General features: G+C 41.7%; 2 protein-coding genes across 3 annotated transcripts in view; one reads left to right on the top strand and one right to left on the bottom strand.

The window, feature by feature from the left end:
* Window positions 1-399: 399 nt before the first annotated feature.
* Window positions 400-15,619, bottom strand: QRSL1 (glutaminyl-tRNA amidotransferase subunit QRSL1). Its single transcript, XM_071548842.1, has 11 exons — window positions 15,468-15,619; window positions 13,764-13,923; window positions 12,538-12,636; window positions 11,044-11,140; window positions 9,121-9,294; window positions 6,722-6,897; window positions 6,508-6,620; window positions 4,500-4,692; window positions 3,990-4,107; window positions 1,323-1,528; window positions 400-837 (listed from the first exon to the last, which is right to left on the bottom strand). The coding sequence occupies exons 1-11, from the start codon at window positions 15,612-15,614 to the stop codon at window positions 629-631; spliced, it is 1,692 nt and encodes a 563-aa protein (XP_071404943.1). The 5' UTR covers window positions 15,615-15,619; the 3' UTR covers window positions 400-628.
* The window catches only part of RTN4IP1 (reticulon 4 interacting protein 1), a 25,280-nt gene continuing 23,356 nt past the window's right edge, over window positions 15,601-17,524 (top strand). Inside the window, exon 1 of one of the 2 annotated variants that reach the window (XM_071548844.1) lies at window positions 15,601-16,010. In XM_071548844.1, the coding sequence (XP_071404945.1) occupies window positions 15,764-16,010 (247 nt within the window). In that variant the 5' untranslated portion in view covers window positions 15,601-15,763. The remainder of the gene's footprint in view (window positions 16,011-17,524) is intronic. The other variant, XM_071548843.1, reaches the window with a different exon arrangement.

Below are 17,524 nucleotides of genomic sequence, written 5' to 3'. Positions count from 1 at the left end.
CAGGCCCGCTTTAGCTTTCTCAAAGTGACCTTAATAAGCATCACATAAAAGATGTGTAAATGTGGCATTAGGGACATGGCTGAGTGGTGGACTTTGCAGTGCTGGGTTGGGCTCAGCGATTTGGAAAATATTTTCCAACCTAAATGTTTCTATGTTTCTCTGTTATTCCGTTGTTTCCCTTTGTATTTAACTCTTGATGAACAGAACCTCGATACCTTTGTTCCCACAGAGCTTGTCTGGCTGTTGCCATTACAAAAGTCTATGCTACAGAAGGAAACAAAGCCCTTTGGCAACCATGAAATTTTCACAGAAAAGTTCAGGTTAGTTCCTTAATAGACTAGATACCTTACACACCCTCTGGTGATGCAAATAATCAGCTCCACAGGCATAAAATACATAATTTCAAGTTGGTGTATTTTAATATCAGTTTGAAACAGTATTTAATAACACAGATATGTTTACTTAATGATTCACTTTGCCTTAATTACATAGTAACAAGCTGTCATGATCCATCCTGCACTACTGCACAAGGTCTTCTTGAAACAGATTGTTATTTCTGCAAGAGACCATTAACTGCAGGAATACATCCTCAGAGCTTTCTTGCTTTAGCTGACTAGCAAGTTCTGTGTTACGAAATAGATGATTTCTGATGCTGAAAGACACCATGGCCATGTCTCGCTACTTCTTCTAACTGGATCATTGGGAATTGTACTTGTTTTTCAAACCATTTGGCCACAGTGAGAAGCTGCTGCTCCTGGAATGAACGTCCAATGAACTGAAGCCCAACTGGCAAGCCTCTCTCTGAAAGAGCTGTAGGGACAGTTATGGCTGGCAGTCCTGAAGCAAAAAAAAGATACACACATGCAAAGACTTATTATTAAACAGTAGTTGGAGTAATTTTTGTAACAATACTAAGAGAACCAGAAGAAAAACTATGCAGAGAAAAGAGACTAGCTAAAATAATTTGAGTCAATGAACTAAGGATACTACTGCTAGGTGATTACAAGAAATTAATTAGACTGATCTAAGGAGTCAGCATACTCTGAAAAGGTAATCAGTTCTCCCTAGAGATTTCTGTCTGTAGAACCTGAACAGATGCATCTTACCTGCAGCCCACATCCCGCTCCAAGATGCCTCACTTTAAAATCTAGTCTTACATTTTAAAGCATTTAATAAACCATCCTTACACTTGATTATCATTTTAAGAGTTACAACACTGGGCTGGAGTATCTTGATTCTAAAGAAGAGGTTAAATACCTGAAGGGACCATATATTAAAAATGACTGGGCAGGGAAAATAGTTGAATTCCTGTCCCTACTCACCAGCCATGTTTGCAGCCTGTGTCAGGATGTCATCCTGTGCGCTGCGGGTCCTGTTGTCTTCTTTGATGAATTCCATATAAGGTGCTGCATCACTCAGAGTGGTAGGAGTGAGTAAAACATCGACACCACGCCTGAAAACCTTCACAAAGTCATTGGCAATGAGACGTCTGACTTTCTGTGCCTTGATAAAGTACTTCTCATAGTTCCTAGAAAAAAAATATGGACATGAGGGCCTGACATTTTAATTTCAAAAATACAGAACTTAATTTCTTAGGTACTGTAGAAACAACAAGCCCACTATTCTTTTTGGATAAAATTTTGACTCACACTGGTACTTAAGGTTTCTGATATACCAGATGTTTAGTCATCACACATGGTGTTTTACCCTCTCACAGCAGCAAAACTGACAGAGAAGGGAGAAATGAGGGCATTCACCTGAAGAAAAGTGAGGGGAAAAACAAAAGCCTTATACTAATCAAAACAACCCTTACAAAATCAAAACAATACTTTTATGACCATTTGGAAACTAAACTGTGTATTGAATTTCACAGAATCATAGAATATCCTGAATTGGAAGGAACCCATCAGGATCATCAAGTGCAACTCCTGGCCCTATGCAGGGCACCCCAAGAATGTGCTCCATATGCCGAAGAGCATTGTCCAAATGCTTCTTGAACTCTGTCAGGCTTGGTGCTGTGACCATTTCCCAGGGCAGCCTGTTCCAGTGCCCAACTACCCTCTGGGTGAAATACATTTTTCTGATATCCCCCCTAATTTCACTGCAGGGCAGCACAGCAAAGCCTAGAAACAATAAAGAACTAAACAGGCATGAAAAATAAGAAGTAATCATTTAGGACTTAATCCAGCAAGATACCTGAAGTATACGAAAAATTCCCATCATCTGTGGAGGACTCCAAATGTACTTAAAACTATGTATGTCTTTGTAGTATAATTTTCTGTAGAACACTGTAAAGACCTTATTTTTCCCCTAACCCTTTTTTTTCCTCATGTAAACATGTGGTCTGTAGATTTCCATCTTTACAGAACTTGGAAGCAGAAACATGTTAGTCAGCTTAATGTCTATTGTTTCTTCTAACTTCATATGCAGAACTGGTAAATGTGGAATCTTTAAACTCAGAGAAGTTCAGATTCAAAAGTAACCACTATCTAAACCCACAGCTATTTGGGAAAGAAAAAAGACAAAAAAGGAAGAGGAAGAAGGAGAACAGGAGAAGAAGAAAACAGGAAAACAGCAAACAGAAGAAAAAAAGGGGAAAAGGACAAGAGGGGAAGAGAAGAAAGCACAAAGAAAGTGGAAAAAAACGGGAGGGGTGTATTAGCAACTGCTACATGCCAGAGTGTTTATAGATACAAGAACCAAAACTGCCCAAAAGCTACTTTGTTAGACTAAAGATGTAAGATTCTGAAAAACTGCAATGAAAATTATTATAACCAATAATAAACAGCAGATTCAAGTTAACTAGTTATATCATGAGAATTGGACATTATTCTACAGTGATTTCTGTTAATTTTGAAGTCTCTAAGTGCCACATCCACACATCTTTTAAATATCTCCAGGGATAAAAGCAAGATAAGAAGGAGTTGTAAAAAGCAACATTTACAGGAGACACAGAGGGGCTTTTCCTTACTACTTAGTCTGATTACTGAACACTGTGCTCTGTTCTCCAAAAGTAATTTGCTGTGAACAGGAACACAACTCCCCTGGTCAGTCTCGATGGAAGTCAACTGTATATTCCTTCACCAAAGAGTTGACTATGTGAATTTTAAAGCAGCCTTAGGAAAGCTGATCTGGACAGTTGCAAGCAGAAGGAGCACACTTGGCAGGAATATCGTCATTCCATAAAAGCTGTTTGTTACAGACTGACTGACAACATTCCTGTCTCTGAGAGCAATTAAGAAGTCACATCTGATGAATACTCATGCTGACAGAGCTCTTTCAATGCAAGTGCACTACAGACACTGATTACATGACCAATATTTTTGTTAGTAGCTGAACAAATTCAGACAGAGAAAACCAGCACTTTTACTAACATAAATTAGGACTGTTGGACGAGGATTGAAAACTAAAAAAAGTAAATCCATGCACTAGCTTCTACTCATGAGCTGGATAAAATCCTGTCTTCTGTAAAGATGTCAGTTTGGTACCTTTGCCAATGCCTCTCTTTCCCTGCACACTGAGGCAAAGAGCTACAACAGTTAATTTAATTGCTGTATTTTTGGCTTTCTCTAGAAGACCTTGCTAAAATGTACTAGCACTTTTTTAATGCAGTTTTAATGCGATTAACAACTACAGAACTTTTAGCACTACAGCAGTAATGGCTTCAGTGTGATTTCAATGTCATATCATAGGGTAGAGATTTTCGCTTAAATTAACTAATGGGTGCCAATAATACTCTAGTAGGGAAAAAAACATCACTAAGTTGGTTTACTTATTTAATTTAGGAGGATCACTGGTAGGACTCATGGAAAACATTTTCATTCATTATTAACAGTTCACTACATATTATATAGCTAAAGCAATAATAAAAATACAGAGTCACTAGTTTAAGGGTAATTTTTTTCCTCCTGTCATGATCAACAATTAATCACCATTTGTCTAAAAATTTGTTAACTTGGCAAATTTGAAATTCAAGATGTTCTGCTTACTGTTTCAACAAGAAATAGTTTCCTGACAGAATTCTTCCTCTTACAACATCATTAAAGCCTTCTCGGCGCGTTGCAGCATACATACTTTCTGTGGACTTGTTCACGTCAGAACGGTGTCCTGAGAACAAAAAGCATTTGGGGTGTTAACACTGCTTGGAATCCTTAAGATTTAATAACATCAGGTAAGGTTATACATAGTATTACAACAGGCCACTGTTTGCTGCAATCTGACATGCCACTGTTATGTAAAAACAACAAAATACATTCCTGTTTTTTATAGAAATATTAAACCAGAGTTTGAGCCCAGACACGTGTCTAGTAGTAAAATATATTAAAATATGTATTTACTCACACATTTGTATCTCAGCAAGTTTTTTTACTCTATTCCATCATGGAGAAACAACACCAAACATTGAATCACGAAAAGTACATCTATAAAAACTAACACTTTTTCATGGCATCCAGCAATATTTCTACTGCTTCAGAAAAAAGAATTTTCAAAGGCCTTACCATATTCCAGACCGTCAAACCTGGCCATATTTGATGCCACTTCTGCTGTGCACAGCACATGATAGCAGACAATTGAGTAACGAGTGTGTGGTAGACTCACTTCAACCACTTTAGCACCTGCATTCCGAAAGAGGTCAGCAGCCTTTGACCAGAGAGACAGAATTTCACTAGACAGCTCTGGTGCATGATATTCCTTAGAGGAAAAACAAGAAGGGGAGTGATTTTACATACCGGTTTACTTAGAGTAGGAGCCAAAATGCAAATAATCCTTACTAAAAATACATAGAAACCATTATCTTACCACTATATGGCTGGCTTTAAGTACTTATTAAAAGCTTTTTGCATCTACTAAATATTATACAATCAAGCAGTATTAAATTAACAGGATTCAGTGTTCTTAACAGTATTATGTTCATCTTGGTAGGATCAACCTACTTATTGCAATCATGGAATTTCAGCAGTTTCTCCTAAAGGAGAAATTACCCAGTTATCCCCTTATTTATCTATTCATTGAGATTGTACTGAACTGCTCTGCAGTCACGGGTAGAAATTCTTCAGGTCTAAATCCTAAAACTAGGACTGCTGTGAGTAGGAAAGATAAAAAGAAATTATGTCCACAGTGTATCAGTGGTAACTGGCATACATCAGTGGAACAAACAAAATGACCTCCACCAAAGAATAACTACAATCAAAGGGTTGGAGCTACATTCCTGTTAAAGAGCTAAGATATTCAATTAAAATTCTCTATTTTAGAAGATACTTCCTTCAGTTCTAACCCACAAAAAGGGTCATAATACTGACTTCTGAGTAGCTGTGATCCCATGTTTAATGCATGCATCTGTTCAGGATAATCTGTACCAGTGGAAAGCATCTGTCCAAAGGATATAAATAATTAACCAATACTACTTTTTTAGATTTATCAAAATCTAACCAGTATGTAGCTAATTAATTTTGTAGGCATGTAATTTTTGCACTTCACAGATGATGGGAATAACTGGTCAGTGGTATCTCTGCTTATCAAATTAAATATTTTGGTAAGCCTGTTCTAGCACAGGTTCCATAACTGAGAATCAAACCAACAGGTGTTGCTCACATTGTCGCATTGAAGGCAGAGTCTTTATTACATTAAAAATAGGCTAGAGTCCCAAATCTTGTTCCTAAATTGCAAGTACCCTTATAGTTACAAACATGATTGAATTGCATACATCTGATGCCAGATTACACCTGTCTTTCAATCCTTACTAGAGTTCTGCAAATCACAGCTCCTTGCACCATTCAAGTACCTTTAAAATTCTGCTTCATACTAACCCAGTGCTGTAGGGGATGACAGCGTGTGTGTGTATCTCCTAAGGTCTGAGATAACTGGTGAATGAAACCTTTAAGGACTAGAGAACTACCTGTATAATGTGTGATACTTTGTAACTAGTAAGATGTTTTTCATGTATGTTAGGTGAACTAACTAACCAATAGTGTGCTGCCATGTTATGTGCAAGAGTAGATAAAAGTGAAGCTGTAACTAAAGTCCTTTGTCTACGGTGTAAGCCTTCTGATCAGACTGCAGCCTGAGTTGTCTCTGCCTCCTCTGACTGCCACAAATCTACCTTACCTCGACACAGTGCCATTTAGACAACTATTTCAGAGCACTGCACAAACCAGTACCAACCTCACTTTGTGAAAGGGCACCAAGAGCAACGTGTTTGAGGTTACAGAGGTGACTAATGAAAGAGCAACAGACAGAACCAAGAACTGAAGTTCCCCATTTCCCTTGAAGTTCCTGACAGTGCTTCCCACAATGACAAAATGTTTTAGATGACACATCAGCATATGCTTACTCCAATCACCTGAAGACGCAACAGAGCAAATAGTGTTTTTTCCAGGAGCTGCTTGTACAGTCTTCAGAGTTTTAAATCACAAGAGACTGGGAGGTGGCAAGCAAGACACAAAATATTTTTTTAGGTGTCCTATTTGTTGTTCCTGTCCACAACTGTTGATGGGATTTAAATGTTACCTTTGGAATTCCTATTGAGAGCTTGCTGACATCAGTCAAACTGGGTAGCTCAAATGGCTTAAACTTGTCCTGAATTGTGGTAGAGTCTTTAGGATCATGTCCGGCAAGTGAACCTGAAATATGACACACCATAAAGAGAACAGGAAAATGCACATTAATTAGCTAGAATTCAGTTTGAGACACTTGTAAACGAGAACATAGAAGGTAGTAATACCTAACATAAGTGCTGCATCATCCACACATCTGGTTAGGATTCCTGGCACATCCATGGAGTTCACTAGAGGAATGAGACCATGGCGAGAGATCAGTCCATATGTTGGCTTTAAACCTACTACACCACAGTGAGCAGCAGGGTTTCGGGTAGATCCTCCTGTGTCTGACCCTAAGGCTCTACGGTTTCAAAAGGATCATCATTAGTAAAATAATTCAGAACAATTCAAAATAATAAGAATGTGTGGCTTTAAGATGCATGGATTTAAAACTCTGTGAATTCTTCCAGATTAGAAGTCATGATCACACAGCCTGAATTTCAGTCTGCTCCCTACTTTTTATCTGTTCTTTGATTTTTCCTAAGGTCTCTGAAATAGCCAGCAGGAGAGCCCGATTCTCTTCACAAAGCAGAGGCAAATAGGTAGATTTCAGACCATCTGAAGATGGCCCCAAATACATTCTTCTGCCTTCTCTGCTGGTCTGTTCCAATACTGTGGACTCCGAAAGATACATCTCATGTGATTCAGGGTACAATTTTCAACAGTGACATCTTATTTATTCAGTAGCCAATGCACTATGAATCAGCATCTTCCAGCATACAATGAAAAGAAACACTTCTTGCCCCAAACAAGAGGGCATGCTTTGCAAAGTCTGGGATGTTTTCCCTGCTTCCAAACCTACAAAGCATAGTATAAGAACTCACAGTTTATAATAGCTTAGGTACTATTAGGACACGGTATTTTTTTATTATTTTTTTTAATTTGACTTCCTTTTCAGTTCACAGGTGAAACCTTATTCTTTCTAAATTGAAATTTTTATTTCAAAAGTTGTAATGGAATTGGAAATTTGTATTGAAATGAAACACACTCTGCTCTTGTTTTTAATAAATTTAACTCAAGCTCCATTAAAAAATAGAGCAGCTTTCATTCAAATCTTGTGAAAACCAAATTAAACTTCAGAAGTAGGTATAATTTTTACTGAAGTGAGTACATGACTATTCCCATAGACATTTGTTTCTGAGATGGCTGCACCAATTCAATTGACTCTGCTGAAGTGGATTTTTTTTCAAAGCTTATGTGTTGATATAGAACATCCTCAATTTTGTAGCATTTTCGTACATCCAGACCTCAAATTGAAAAGACCAAGACTGGCAGTATTCCTGATGCTTGAAAGACACTAATAGAGTGGATAATACAGTAAGTTATAGGCTATAAAATAGCTGGACGAAAAATCTCCTGGATCTGACAACATGCTGAGCAGTGCAAAATGGCAATTCATGATGGCCAGCAACATAAGAAAAAGTGCCAGACCCTGTCAGGGTCAGGCCATGACAAGGACCAGCAGTCACTGGGAATGGCTGCACCAAGTTCAGCTTCAACCATTCAAATGTTGAGCAGACCATATCCTAGCAAAGGGCAATGAGATGAAGAGATGCATAATTTAAAAAAAAATTAGGAAAAGCTGTAATCAACATTAGCAAAAAACATTTTAACAATGAAATAGATGCTTGTAATGTAGTTTATGGGTAAACGAGGACAAAATAACTAAAAAGCATTCTTAAAACAACTTCCAAATAAGAGCACGATTGAAATAATCTTTAAAACATGCTCAACCATGTAGTTCTTAAAATTGCATAAAATGCAAGGTGTAAAGTTTTAAAGATCAGTTTTCTTTTAACAGTCAGATGGGGAAGATGGTATAGACAACTGACTTACTAAATAGTATGTTGTTATTCCACATAGTTAATAATTACCATTAAAAAAAAAAGTCCAGCTTGTTTATATTCCTTTAGGAAAAAAACCCAAAGAACCCCAAACACACACCTGTCAAAAACCCAAACACTAAAACAGACAAGTTTTTAAGTATCTGTCTAGTAAGTACTGTGTACCCTTTTGTTAAATCTGGGATTTGAAAGCTTTTAGATCCCAAATCTCATGTATTATTATGTAACTATGATACAAAAATCAAAGGAGAGGAGATGATAGTGTTACAAATTAAGGGATCCCCTAATTTGCTGAATTACATTTTCAGCACGTTTGTGTGTAACACACTCACTGAGGAAGAGAATGTGTCACAAACCCCATAAGACTTTTAAGAGATTATGTGTGAATAAGAATAAAACTGTCACTCCTTTACTGCAATTATAATTTTATTTCATGCAGTGCAAAGTGGTCATATCAGTACACTCAGTAACCCTTGAAATGAAGCAGCTGAAATTTGCCAACATGGATTAATTCTGGCTTCATGACATGCCACGAATAACCTAGGGATGCTGAAATAAATTCTGGCATTCCTGTGCCAATAACCCTCCCATTTCATACTAGCTTATGAGAAAATGACAAAATTAAAACATTCCAACATATTTTAAGACACTTAGTGAAAACTAATTTACAAGCCTCTTACGCAAAACACGTGAAAGATGACACAGCAGCTGCGCTGCCTCCAGAGCTCCCTCCTGTTATCACCCAGTCAGGCTCTTTGTCCTTAGAGATGGATTTTTGGACAGATTTCTTGTATTGTCTTGAGTAACTCCAGGGATTCCTGACTGGTCCAAATACCCCATCTGTACTCCCTGACCTAAGATAGACAGGACAAATACAGACAGAGATGACAGATGACACACTGTATTCAGCAATCTTATTTTTTTTATCCCAATCCTCATCCTTCATCCCAGCAAATGCAATTTCAATGCAAAAAGACTGCATATGGATTTACAACTTCAACAATGTTACACAGAACTGTAAAGTTTATAGCTCTTCATCTGTTTCTGACACACAACCTGAACTTGTACCTCTTTCTAACTTTTGCTAATGATACTGAAAAGAACATACTCACAAAGATATAAAACTGATTTAAGCTATGTAAAAGTAAAGGTGCACAACGGCTACAAAACAAAGGTATTCTGTTTTTCTAATCCTGCACTTGATGCAAGACCACAATCATGTGGAAAACCATGCTGCTAAAGGTGGTGAAAAAGCTCCACAGGAGCAGGAACAAGCTCTTCTCTGTAAATGACACACTGTTAACTCACTCTGCAGACAGTTGCTGAGGCCACAGTTTGCTAGTTCAGAGTGTTAGTCTGGCTTCTCAGAAACTGGTTTCAGTCAGATTTTGGTCACCTAAATGTGAACTGCCATCAGAACCAAGGGCAGGGGGTGCTTTCCTCCTTCCTCACAACCTCCATGCCACATTCCCTGTAACTCCAACGTGCCAGTGTTATTAGGGAAATCATCAGAGAGGGCGGCTGACATCAGTTGAGAACTAACCTTATCAAGACATCATTACTTTAGAGCTGGATCCGCTCCCTGGTCAAGCTCATGGTGCAGCTATGCTGGTGTTAGCATAAGAGATCATGCAAACTCACAGACCAGAAATGAGAAGCCAATGTTGGGATAAGCCTTTTTAGGAGAATCCTAAGCTTTAATGAGCTTAGACCAGTTGTAGTACTGCATAATCAGATTTTTCCCATGCTTTTTGCCTGCTGTTCCTCTGAGCAATATCTCTTTTACACAGAAATTACTTTATTCAAAACAATACAGTTCAAGTATTTCCATTCCATCCTTATGAAATTCCAATTGAACTTCTGTCTTTGGTTTTGTAAAACCAAAACCCAGGACTTACTGTTTCTCCTAGATAACTAAAATCCCAGACATTCCCTCCCAGACTCAGTAGTTGATGTGACAGAGATCTCCATTCCTGGCAGCCTGATGTTGTTCCCTGGTACAGCTTGGCTGCCCTCACTGATTTGCTGGAGAATCAATTTTAAAGAGCAATTTTCAATGTGCTCCTGACAAAAGAAGTCACCAACATTAGCTCAGGCAACTTAAAGCATTGCTCTTTGCTGTTTGCAGCAAATCAGGGACTAATACAATTACTCCAGTGGCTGACTGGCAGAGGCAGTGACTGCCATCGGGGCAGGAGAAACCTTAGCTAAGGGCAAAAAGGAAGGAGTCTCCCTCCCACCAGGAAGGAGAAAGAAAAAGGCAGGAATTAACTGTGTTGTAACCAATTCTACTAACACAGTACTGGATGTGGAAGAAGGCTGCTTGTCCTTGGCCTTGTACAAAGGCTGTACCACTTCCCCCCTCTCAAGCATAGCTACAGTCAAACACTATGTTCATAAAACGCACTGGCTGTGTCATTTACACAACAGTATAAATGCTCAGGGAGAAGTTCATGCATCTCCACATACTCTTCACAGCTTAAGTATTCATAATTGTCCAGCTCCACAGAAACAAGAGTTAAGGATTACAGGTATATTGAAACAGATGGTGTGTATTCTTTTTTATGTACAATCATACATTAAAAATAATAAACATCACTCACCCCATTGCAAATTCATCTAGGTTTGTTTTGCCTAAAAGCACAGCTCCCTGATCCAGTAATTTCTGAACTACTGTAGCATTGTAAGGAGAAATATAACCTGAAAACAACCAGAACAATTAAGACTAATTTGTGAGATACAAATTATTTTTTATAAGCAGGTATTCTGAACATTCCAAAGTTACCATTACCTGTGCATAAGAACTGTCAATTCACAATGCCAGGATCCTGCTTCAAGGTAACATGAATAATTTTCAAAATTTAGCAAAAGTAAACCAAGCAATGTTTAGTGTGCAACATTATTTCTTTTCCTCCACAATTTGCAATCTTGTAATTCTGGATTATACATGCCTAGAGTGTGGGGATAAGACTTCACATAAACAAGACACCACAAGGGTAGCAAATTACTGCATTCAACCAATTTGCAGGAACTGTCTAAAATGAGAAGAAATAAGAAAAAGCTCTTTACAGGAAAGTGCTAATCAATCCTAAATTATCTCCCATTACTGTGAGATAAAGCAGCATATGGTTGACCACAAGGTGAAATACTAGCTGGCTGTCCTGTGGTCAAATATGTGCACCCTTCCTCACTTAGACCTTACATAACCAGGGATGAGAATTAGGACAGTGACGTGAGACCTCAGGTAATAACCAACTCATTTTGTGAATATTGACAGGGGTTTCTCCACTCCCACCTTCAACAGGAACAAGGGCATCACTCCTAATGCTCACTGCAATCAATCACAACAGGTCTGATAATGATTTTAATGAAAAGCATCACATGTAATGTTACACTTTTTACAATAGCAAAGTCGTATTTTGATTCTTCTGCTACTAAAACCCCCATCATCAGACTAGGATTCTGCTAATTTACATGTGTTATCTTCCACAAAATAGAGTTTTACTTTGTGCAGAATGAAATAGATAGAAGAAATGTTTTCTACTTTTGCTTTTACTACGAAAACACTGTAATGCCTTGAAAATGTTCATGGTGTGTCAATGTAAATCAGGAGTTTAGGAAAAAAAAAAGCCTCATACAACATGTTTGTATGTTGGGCTTGTTAATGTCTACTCTTCCTACAGCCATATGAAAGAACTAATTAAGTCCACAATCATCAACAGAACAACAACAGAAAGGCCTGCCTTTGAATTTTGCTAGGCAGAACAGTACTGACTGCTCTGCTCTAGACCTAAAAGTAATGTGAAGCAAAACACGAATTTTAGAACAATTCTATTTTAGTATATAGGTTATAATAAAAACCGTGTTGTTAAAAGCATGTAGCTAATAAATAAAGAGATAATGTGCTTAGAAGAAAAAGATGCACCTGTAATACCAGCTGAACCTGGTCAGTGAAATTGGATAAGTGTATTTCATCAAATGAGTCCAGCTCATTTTTTGAAAATATTTAGATTTCTGGAAGACCTCAGTCCACAAACTCCATAAAGAGCAAGAGTTCTGAAATGAGACCTGATATTACTTTAAAAGCTTTACTGTACCTCTTAGCATGTTTGATGCACATGTTGTCTCAATCCCAGCTGTATTAAAGTTGTCTTTTACTGCAACAGGAATTCCATCTAGAACACCCAGCGGTTGACCTGCATTAGGAATGATTGCAAAGGCAATAGAGATTAAACCAAAGTGTGCTGTATCTACAGCATTCTTGTCAATTACCATTTACTGTACACATCCCTTTGGGTGGTTTTTGGAAGCAAGAATGCTATCTACTTGGCATTTGATGGTTGTCTTACATTTTCAAGAACCATCTTCCATTCCAACTCCAGCATTGAGCATTCTGCCCAAACCAGATCTGGCTCTGCAGACATGACCAAGATCTCTGCAAATGTGCCTAAGCCCGCAGGCCAGGCAGCTGCTTCCACACAGGTTACCTATCCCAAAGGTGTCCATACCTCTTCCAGTGTGACCATGCAGTGCTTATTTCAGCTGCATAGGTGAAACCCATAGGTGATGCTAAACCCATCACTAGGCTGGGAGCCATAAACTCTGCCTATCTGACATACATAGTAGATGTGATCTGAAAAAATTACTAAAACAGAGAAAATTTTTACTGACTGATTATCAATAATCCAGCAAAACCAAAAAAATGTCACGAAGCAAAACTTTCTTAAACTGCTAGAGGGCAACACTTATCACCCAGGAAGGAAAAAAGTACCCTATTATGTGAAAATTGACCTTTCCTCTCTCATTCGAAAAGCAAAAGAAAATAAGGATGGTCAGCCTCTAAATGCTGCAGATAACAGGACTGAAAGCTGTTTTGTTCACCAATTAATAACTGCTTTGTTTTAATTTGTTTTCTTAAATAAAAACCCGATGGGCTGGGCCAGGTGTTTGCCTACCCCAGCCAACAGCCCTGTGAAGGACCACTGCATCTGCCTGTTCGTGGTACCTGCTGCTGGCTACACATGCAAAATAAACTGCTGAGGGAAGGAAGAGGCACCCATTAGCAATGCTGTCTGAGAGGCACAGAGCCTGTTTAACCTGCAGTGCCTCATTTGGTCCAGGTTTTGACTCTGATTTCTGAACTAATTACTCTCCTGAGTGCCAAGTGTACACCCACAGAAACCTCAACCACAAGCCTCATTCCCCAGTTAGTCAAACAAGCAGCACAGACACCTGCTTTAAAAATAAAAGATGCTACATCTAAGACAAAGAGCTCCTCCTCCACAGCTTCTTAAGGACTCATACTAGTTATAAACAAACATACCTCTTTTGTATCTTTCCTCTGAAGCTTCCGCCTGCTTCAAAGCGGTTTCCTCTGCTACAGTGATATAGGCATTAAGAAACTTGGTGCTTTTGATGAGGGACAGGCACCGCTGGCAGAGCTCCGTGGGAGTGACATGTCCTTCCTTCAATGCCGCTGACACCTGAAAGTGTCACCAAAAACAGCTGGGAAGAAATGAAATGCTCTAACACTATCTTTTCCGTAAAGGAGAGCACTCTGGACTGTGAATCCCAAGGACCTGAGTTCCAGTCTCAGTGGGGACCGTCCCCTGGCAGTTCAATGCCTCCCTGCCATCCCATCCCGTCACATCTCGGATGCTCAGCAGGGTCAGCCCCGCTTAGTACCGGGTGCTGTGACAGTCCCGAGGACTTCACTGTCACTGTCCAAGCTCGCTCGGCCGTGGCAGATGGACCTGAGGACTTAAATGGTGGGGCCAGTTCTGCGCACGCTGTGCCCCACCTAAAAAATCCACTGTGCAGGCTGGAAGGGCTCACCCACGTGGGCAGAGCCCTGCCCAAATCTGTGTTCACCAAGTCTGGCCATACATACATACAACACTATCTTTTAAGTGTTAGGGAGCCAGACATTACTTTATTCCCGCCAGAGAGATGCAGTGAATCCTCCCAGCCGCATATGGCCCTTTCAAGACTTACTGTGTACTTAAACATTTTAGCAAAATAAGTAATTAACATTTTTTGGGTCTAAGTTACATGATTCTCTTCATTGAATTACTGTTCTATTTTGTACTGGCTAATTTGGCCCATGTTCTTTGGTTCTCTTCATTCTTCCTTAAGACAGAGAGTCTCCAACTTTCAGGCTATAATGCCTTTTTTAATCCCCTCTGTATCTTCTGGTTACTCCAACATGTCTTGAAGGACCATAAATTTGAGATCCCAGATGTCTAACCTTTAAACCCCTCAAGCTTTGTTTATTGAAGCTTATCAAAGCTAGTCCAGAGAAACTCAAAGCTTTGGTAATTTAAAGATCAAACCAATAACAGTCTGTAAGGAAAAAAAAAGACCCTAGCTAACTACTGTTACTGCTAATTAAAAATTTAGGAAAGTTATACGTATATATGTATGGCCAGACTTCGCGAATGCAGATTTGGGCAGGGCTCTCCCCACGTGGGTGTGCCCTTCCAGCCTGTGCAGTGGATTTTTTAGGTGAGGCACAGCGTGCGCAGAACTGGCCCCACCGTTTCAGTCCTGAGGTCCATCTGCCACGGCCGAGTGACCTTGGACAGTGACAGGGAAGTCCTCGGGACTGTCACAGCACCCGGTACAAACCGCGGCTGACCCTGCTGAGCATCCGAGATGTGACGGGATGGGATGGCAGGGAGGCATTGAACTGCCAGGGGACGGTCCCACTGAGACTGGAACTCAGGTCCTTGGGATTCAGAGTCCAGAGTGCTCTCCTTTACACCACGGGACCGCCCTTAGGAAAGTCATATACTTTCCAACAAAAGCGCAACCTCTCTTTCAGGGCAGAGAGGTGACCGGGCCCGTGCGGGGCAGGACGGGGCCGGAGCGCGATCCCTGAGGGAAGGAACCCGGTGGAAGGGCTCCCGAGGGATCAGCCGTAGCTCAATCCGCGCCGCCCGGGCAGGAGGGACGCAGGGGGGCCCGGCCACCTTGCGAGCCCGTTCCGCTCCTCGGCACCCCCTCTAGGCGGAGTGGCGGCACTGACCTGGCGGAGAGAGGAACGCAACATCACTGCCGCGCCCGCCGCCTCCTCACGCCCGCCAAGCAGCCCCGACCCCGGTCCCGTCTCTGGCCCTGGCCCCGGCGCGGCCGCTGGGCGCCGCCATCTTGCCGCAACACCGAGCGACACCATTGGCCGGGCCGCCAGGAACGCGGTCGCCCATTGGCTGCGAAGAGGCCGTGGGCGGGGCGGCGGCCCCGGTGGCGGTGCCGCTGCTCGGCCCGGCCTGTCCCGGCGTGGCTGTCCCGTCCCATACTATCCTGTCCCGGCCCGGCCCGGCCATGCTGCCGCGGGGGCTGCTGCGCTGGCGGGCGCTGCGCTGGGCAGGCGTGCAGCTGCCGGCCCGAGGGCTCCGCGCCTCTCCGCGGGCTCGGACCGCCATGCCCAGCTGGGTCATAGACCGGTACGGCAGCAACGAGGTGCTGCGCTTCACCAGGGAGATGGGGTTCCCCATCATACACTTCCCGAACGAGGTCATCATTCGGGTTCACGCTGCCAGCCTGAACCCCATCGACCTTAGCATGAGAAGTAAGTGCCGAGCCCGGGCGGCTGCGCTGCCGGGAGGGCAGGGGCCCTGCCGGGGCCGCCGCTGTCACAGCGCCGGGTCTTGCACACTCCGAGCCTGCACACGCTCAGCGCCGCACACACCGGGTCCTGCACACTCCGAGCCCGCACACGCTCAGCGCCGCACACACCGGGTCCTGCACACTCTGAGCCCGCACACACCGGGTCCTGCACACGCCCGGCCCCGCACACGTCGAGCCCGCACACGCCCGGCCCCGCACACGCCCGCTGGCTGCCCCGAGCCCCGTGGGGCGCCGCCGCCGCTGGAAAACCTGGCTCCTGCCAGGTTCTCGGGCAAGAACGGTACAAAAAGGTTTTTCACGTTTTTAGGGAAGAGGGTAGAAAAACCCACTGAGGAAAGCTGTGTGTTGCGGGGGTAATGTAAGCTTTTAGCCGAGTGACCAACAACTGCGGCTCACACAAGCCATTATCCTTCTATCGGGAGCATGCCCATGGTGGGGTTTTCTCCTGGTCGCCTCCACTGTCCCCACCTCCGGGGTGGTGCTGCTCTCTTGGCCAGGAGACTTGCCCATCCGAGGACCATCGTTCCCCCTGAGAAGTGCTGCATTTTCCCATCGCTTTGAGGTGAACGGGACTGAAGTCGGCATGTGTGACATAGCACAGTGTTGTTCATTGCCATGCCCATCCTGAGCTGGCATCTGGGTAGCTGCTGTCGTCTTACCCAGGAAATCTATCTTTCCCTGTCCAGCTTTTTGTATTTGAAACATTTAATCAAACTTCCTCAATTTCAAGGTTCAAAACAGAAGGAAGTTGTGGTAGTAGAATATATTTCATGTTGAAAAGTGATCTTGCATATCAAATTAAGTAAATATGCAAATATAGCCTCAGAAACACTGCTGTCGGAGCTATAATCAGTGGTTTGGGTCTCAAATAGATTTAAAATCATCTTTATATATACTTGGGGCTTTGATTAACGTGCATTTGCTATCTGAGGATTCCTGTTAAATGACCCACTTGAACTGCTGGGCTGCGAGTAGTATTTTGAGTGAGTTGTAAAGGTATTTGAAAGAAACTACGTTTGCATCCTGCTTTCAAGCTGCCTGCTCTTGTGTCTGTTTCTTTTCAGTATTAAGATGCTTTTCTATCATGATAGGGCACCCAGGCAGACTTGTCCAAACACTTGGACGGGTGTACATGCCTGAATCCAGACTTCTTATATTCCAAGACTTCACAGCATTTATCTGTCTCTTACAGAAGAGAAGCTCAGGTTACTCATCTTAGGAGATGTGACAATACTCTATGATGTTCATGTTGCTTTTTACAGTACTTTATTTGGAAAGACAAATGGAAAGCTTTGAGTTTTCTTCAATTTTTAGCTATGAGATGCTGTTGGAAAACAATCTGTTTCCAGCATTTCAAGTAGACTTAGAATTTCTGACAGTGTTATCACATACTAAATATTTTTAGTATGGAGAGCCATCTCATGGACAAATAAGCCAGCGTGGGATTTGCTCTTT

The sequence above is a fragment of the Pithys albifrons genome, chromosome 2 (genome assembly GCF_047495875.1).
Source record: "Pithys albifrons albifrons isolate INPA30051 chromosome 2, PitAlb_v1, whole genome shotgun sequence".
NCBI classification, from domain to species: Eukaryota; Metazoa; Chordata; class Aves; order Passeriformes; family Thamnophilidae; genus Pithys; species Pithys albifrons.
The sequence above is the reverse complement of the archived record's forward strand: the minus strand, read 5'-3'. Positions and strand labels throughout refer to the sequence as shown.

What these genes read in the sequence shown, in the direction of transcription:
- QRSL1 (XM_071548842.1), bottom strand. Translation starts at nt 15,614, where the DNA reads ATGGTGTCGCTCGGTGTTGCGGCAAGATGGCGGCGCCCAGCGGCCGCG. An exon ending in TCTCAATAGGAATTCCAAAG is followed by an intron (nt 4,693 to 6,507) that starts GTAACATTTAAA and finishes TTTTCCTCTAAG; the next exon opens with GAATATCATGCACCAGAGCT. An exon ending in GTTTGACGGTCTGGAATATG is followed by an intron (nt 4,108 to 4,499) that starts GTAAGGCCTTTG and finishes TTTTGTTCTCAG; the next exon opens with GACACCGTTCTGACGTGAAC.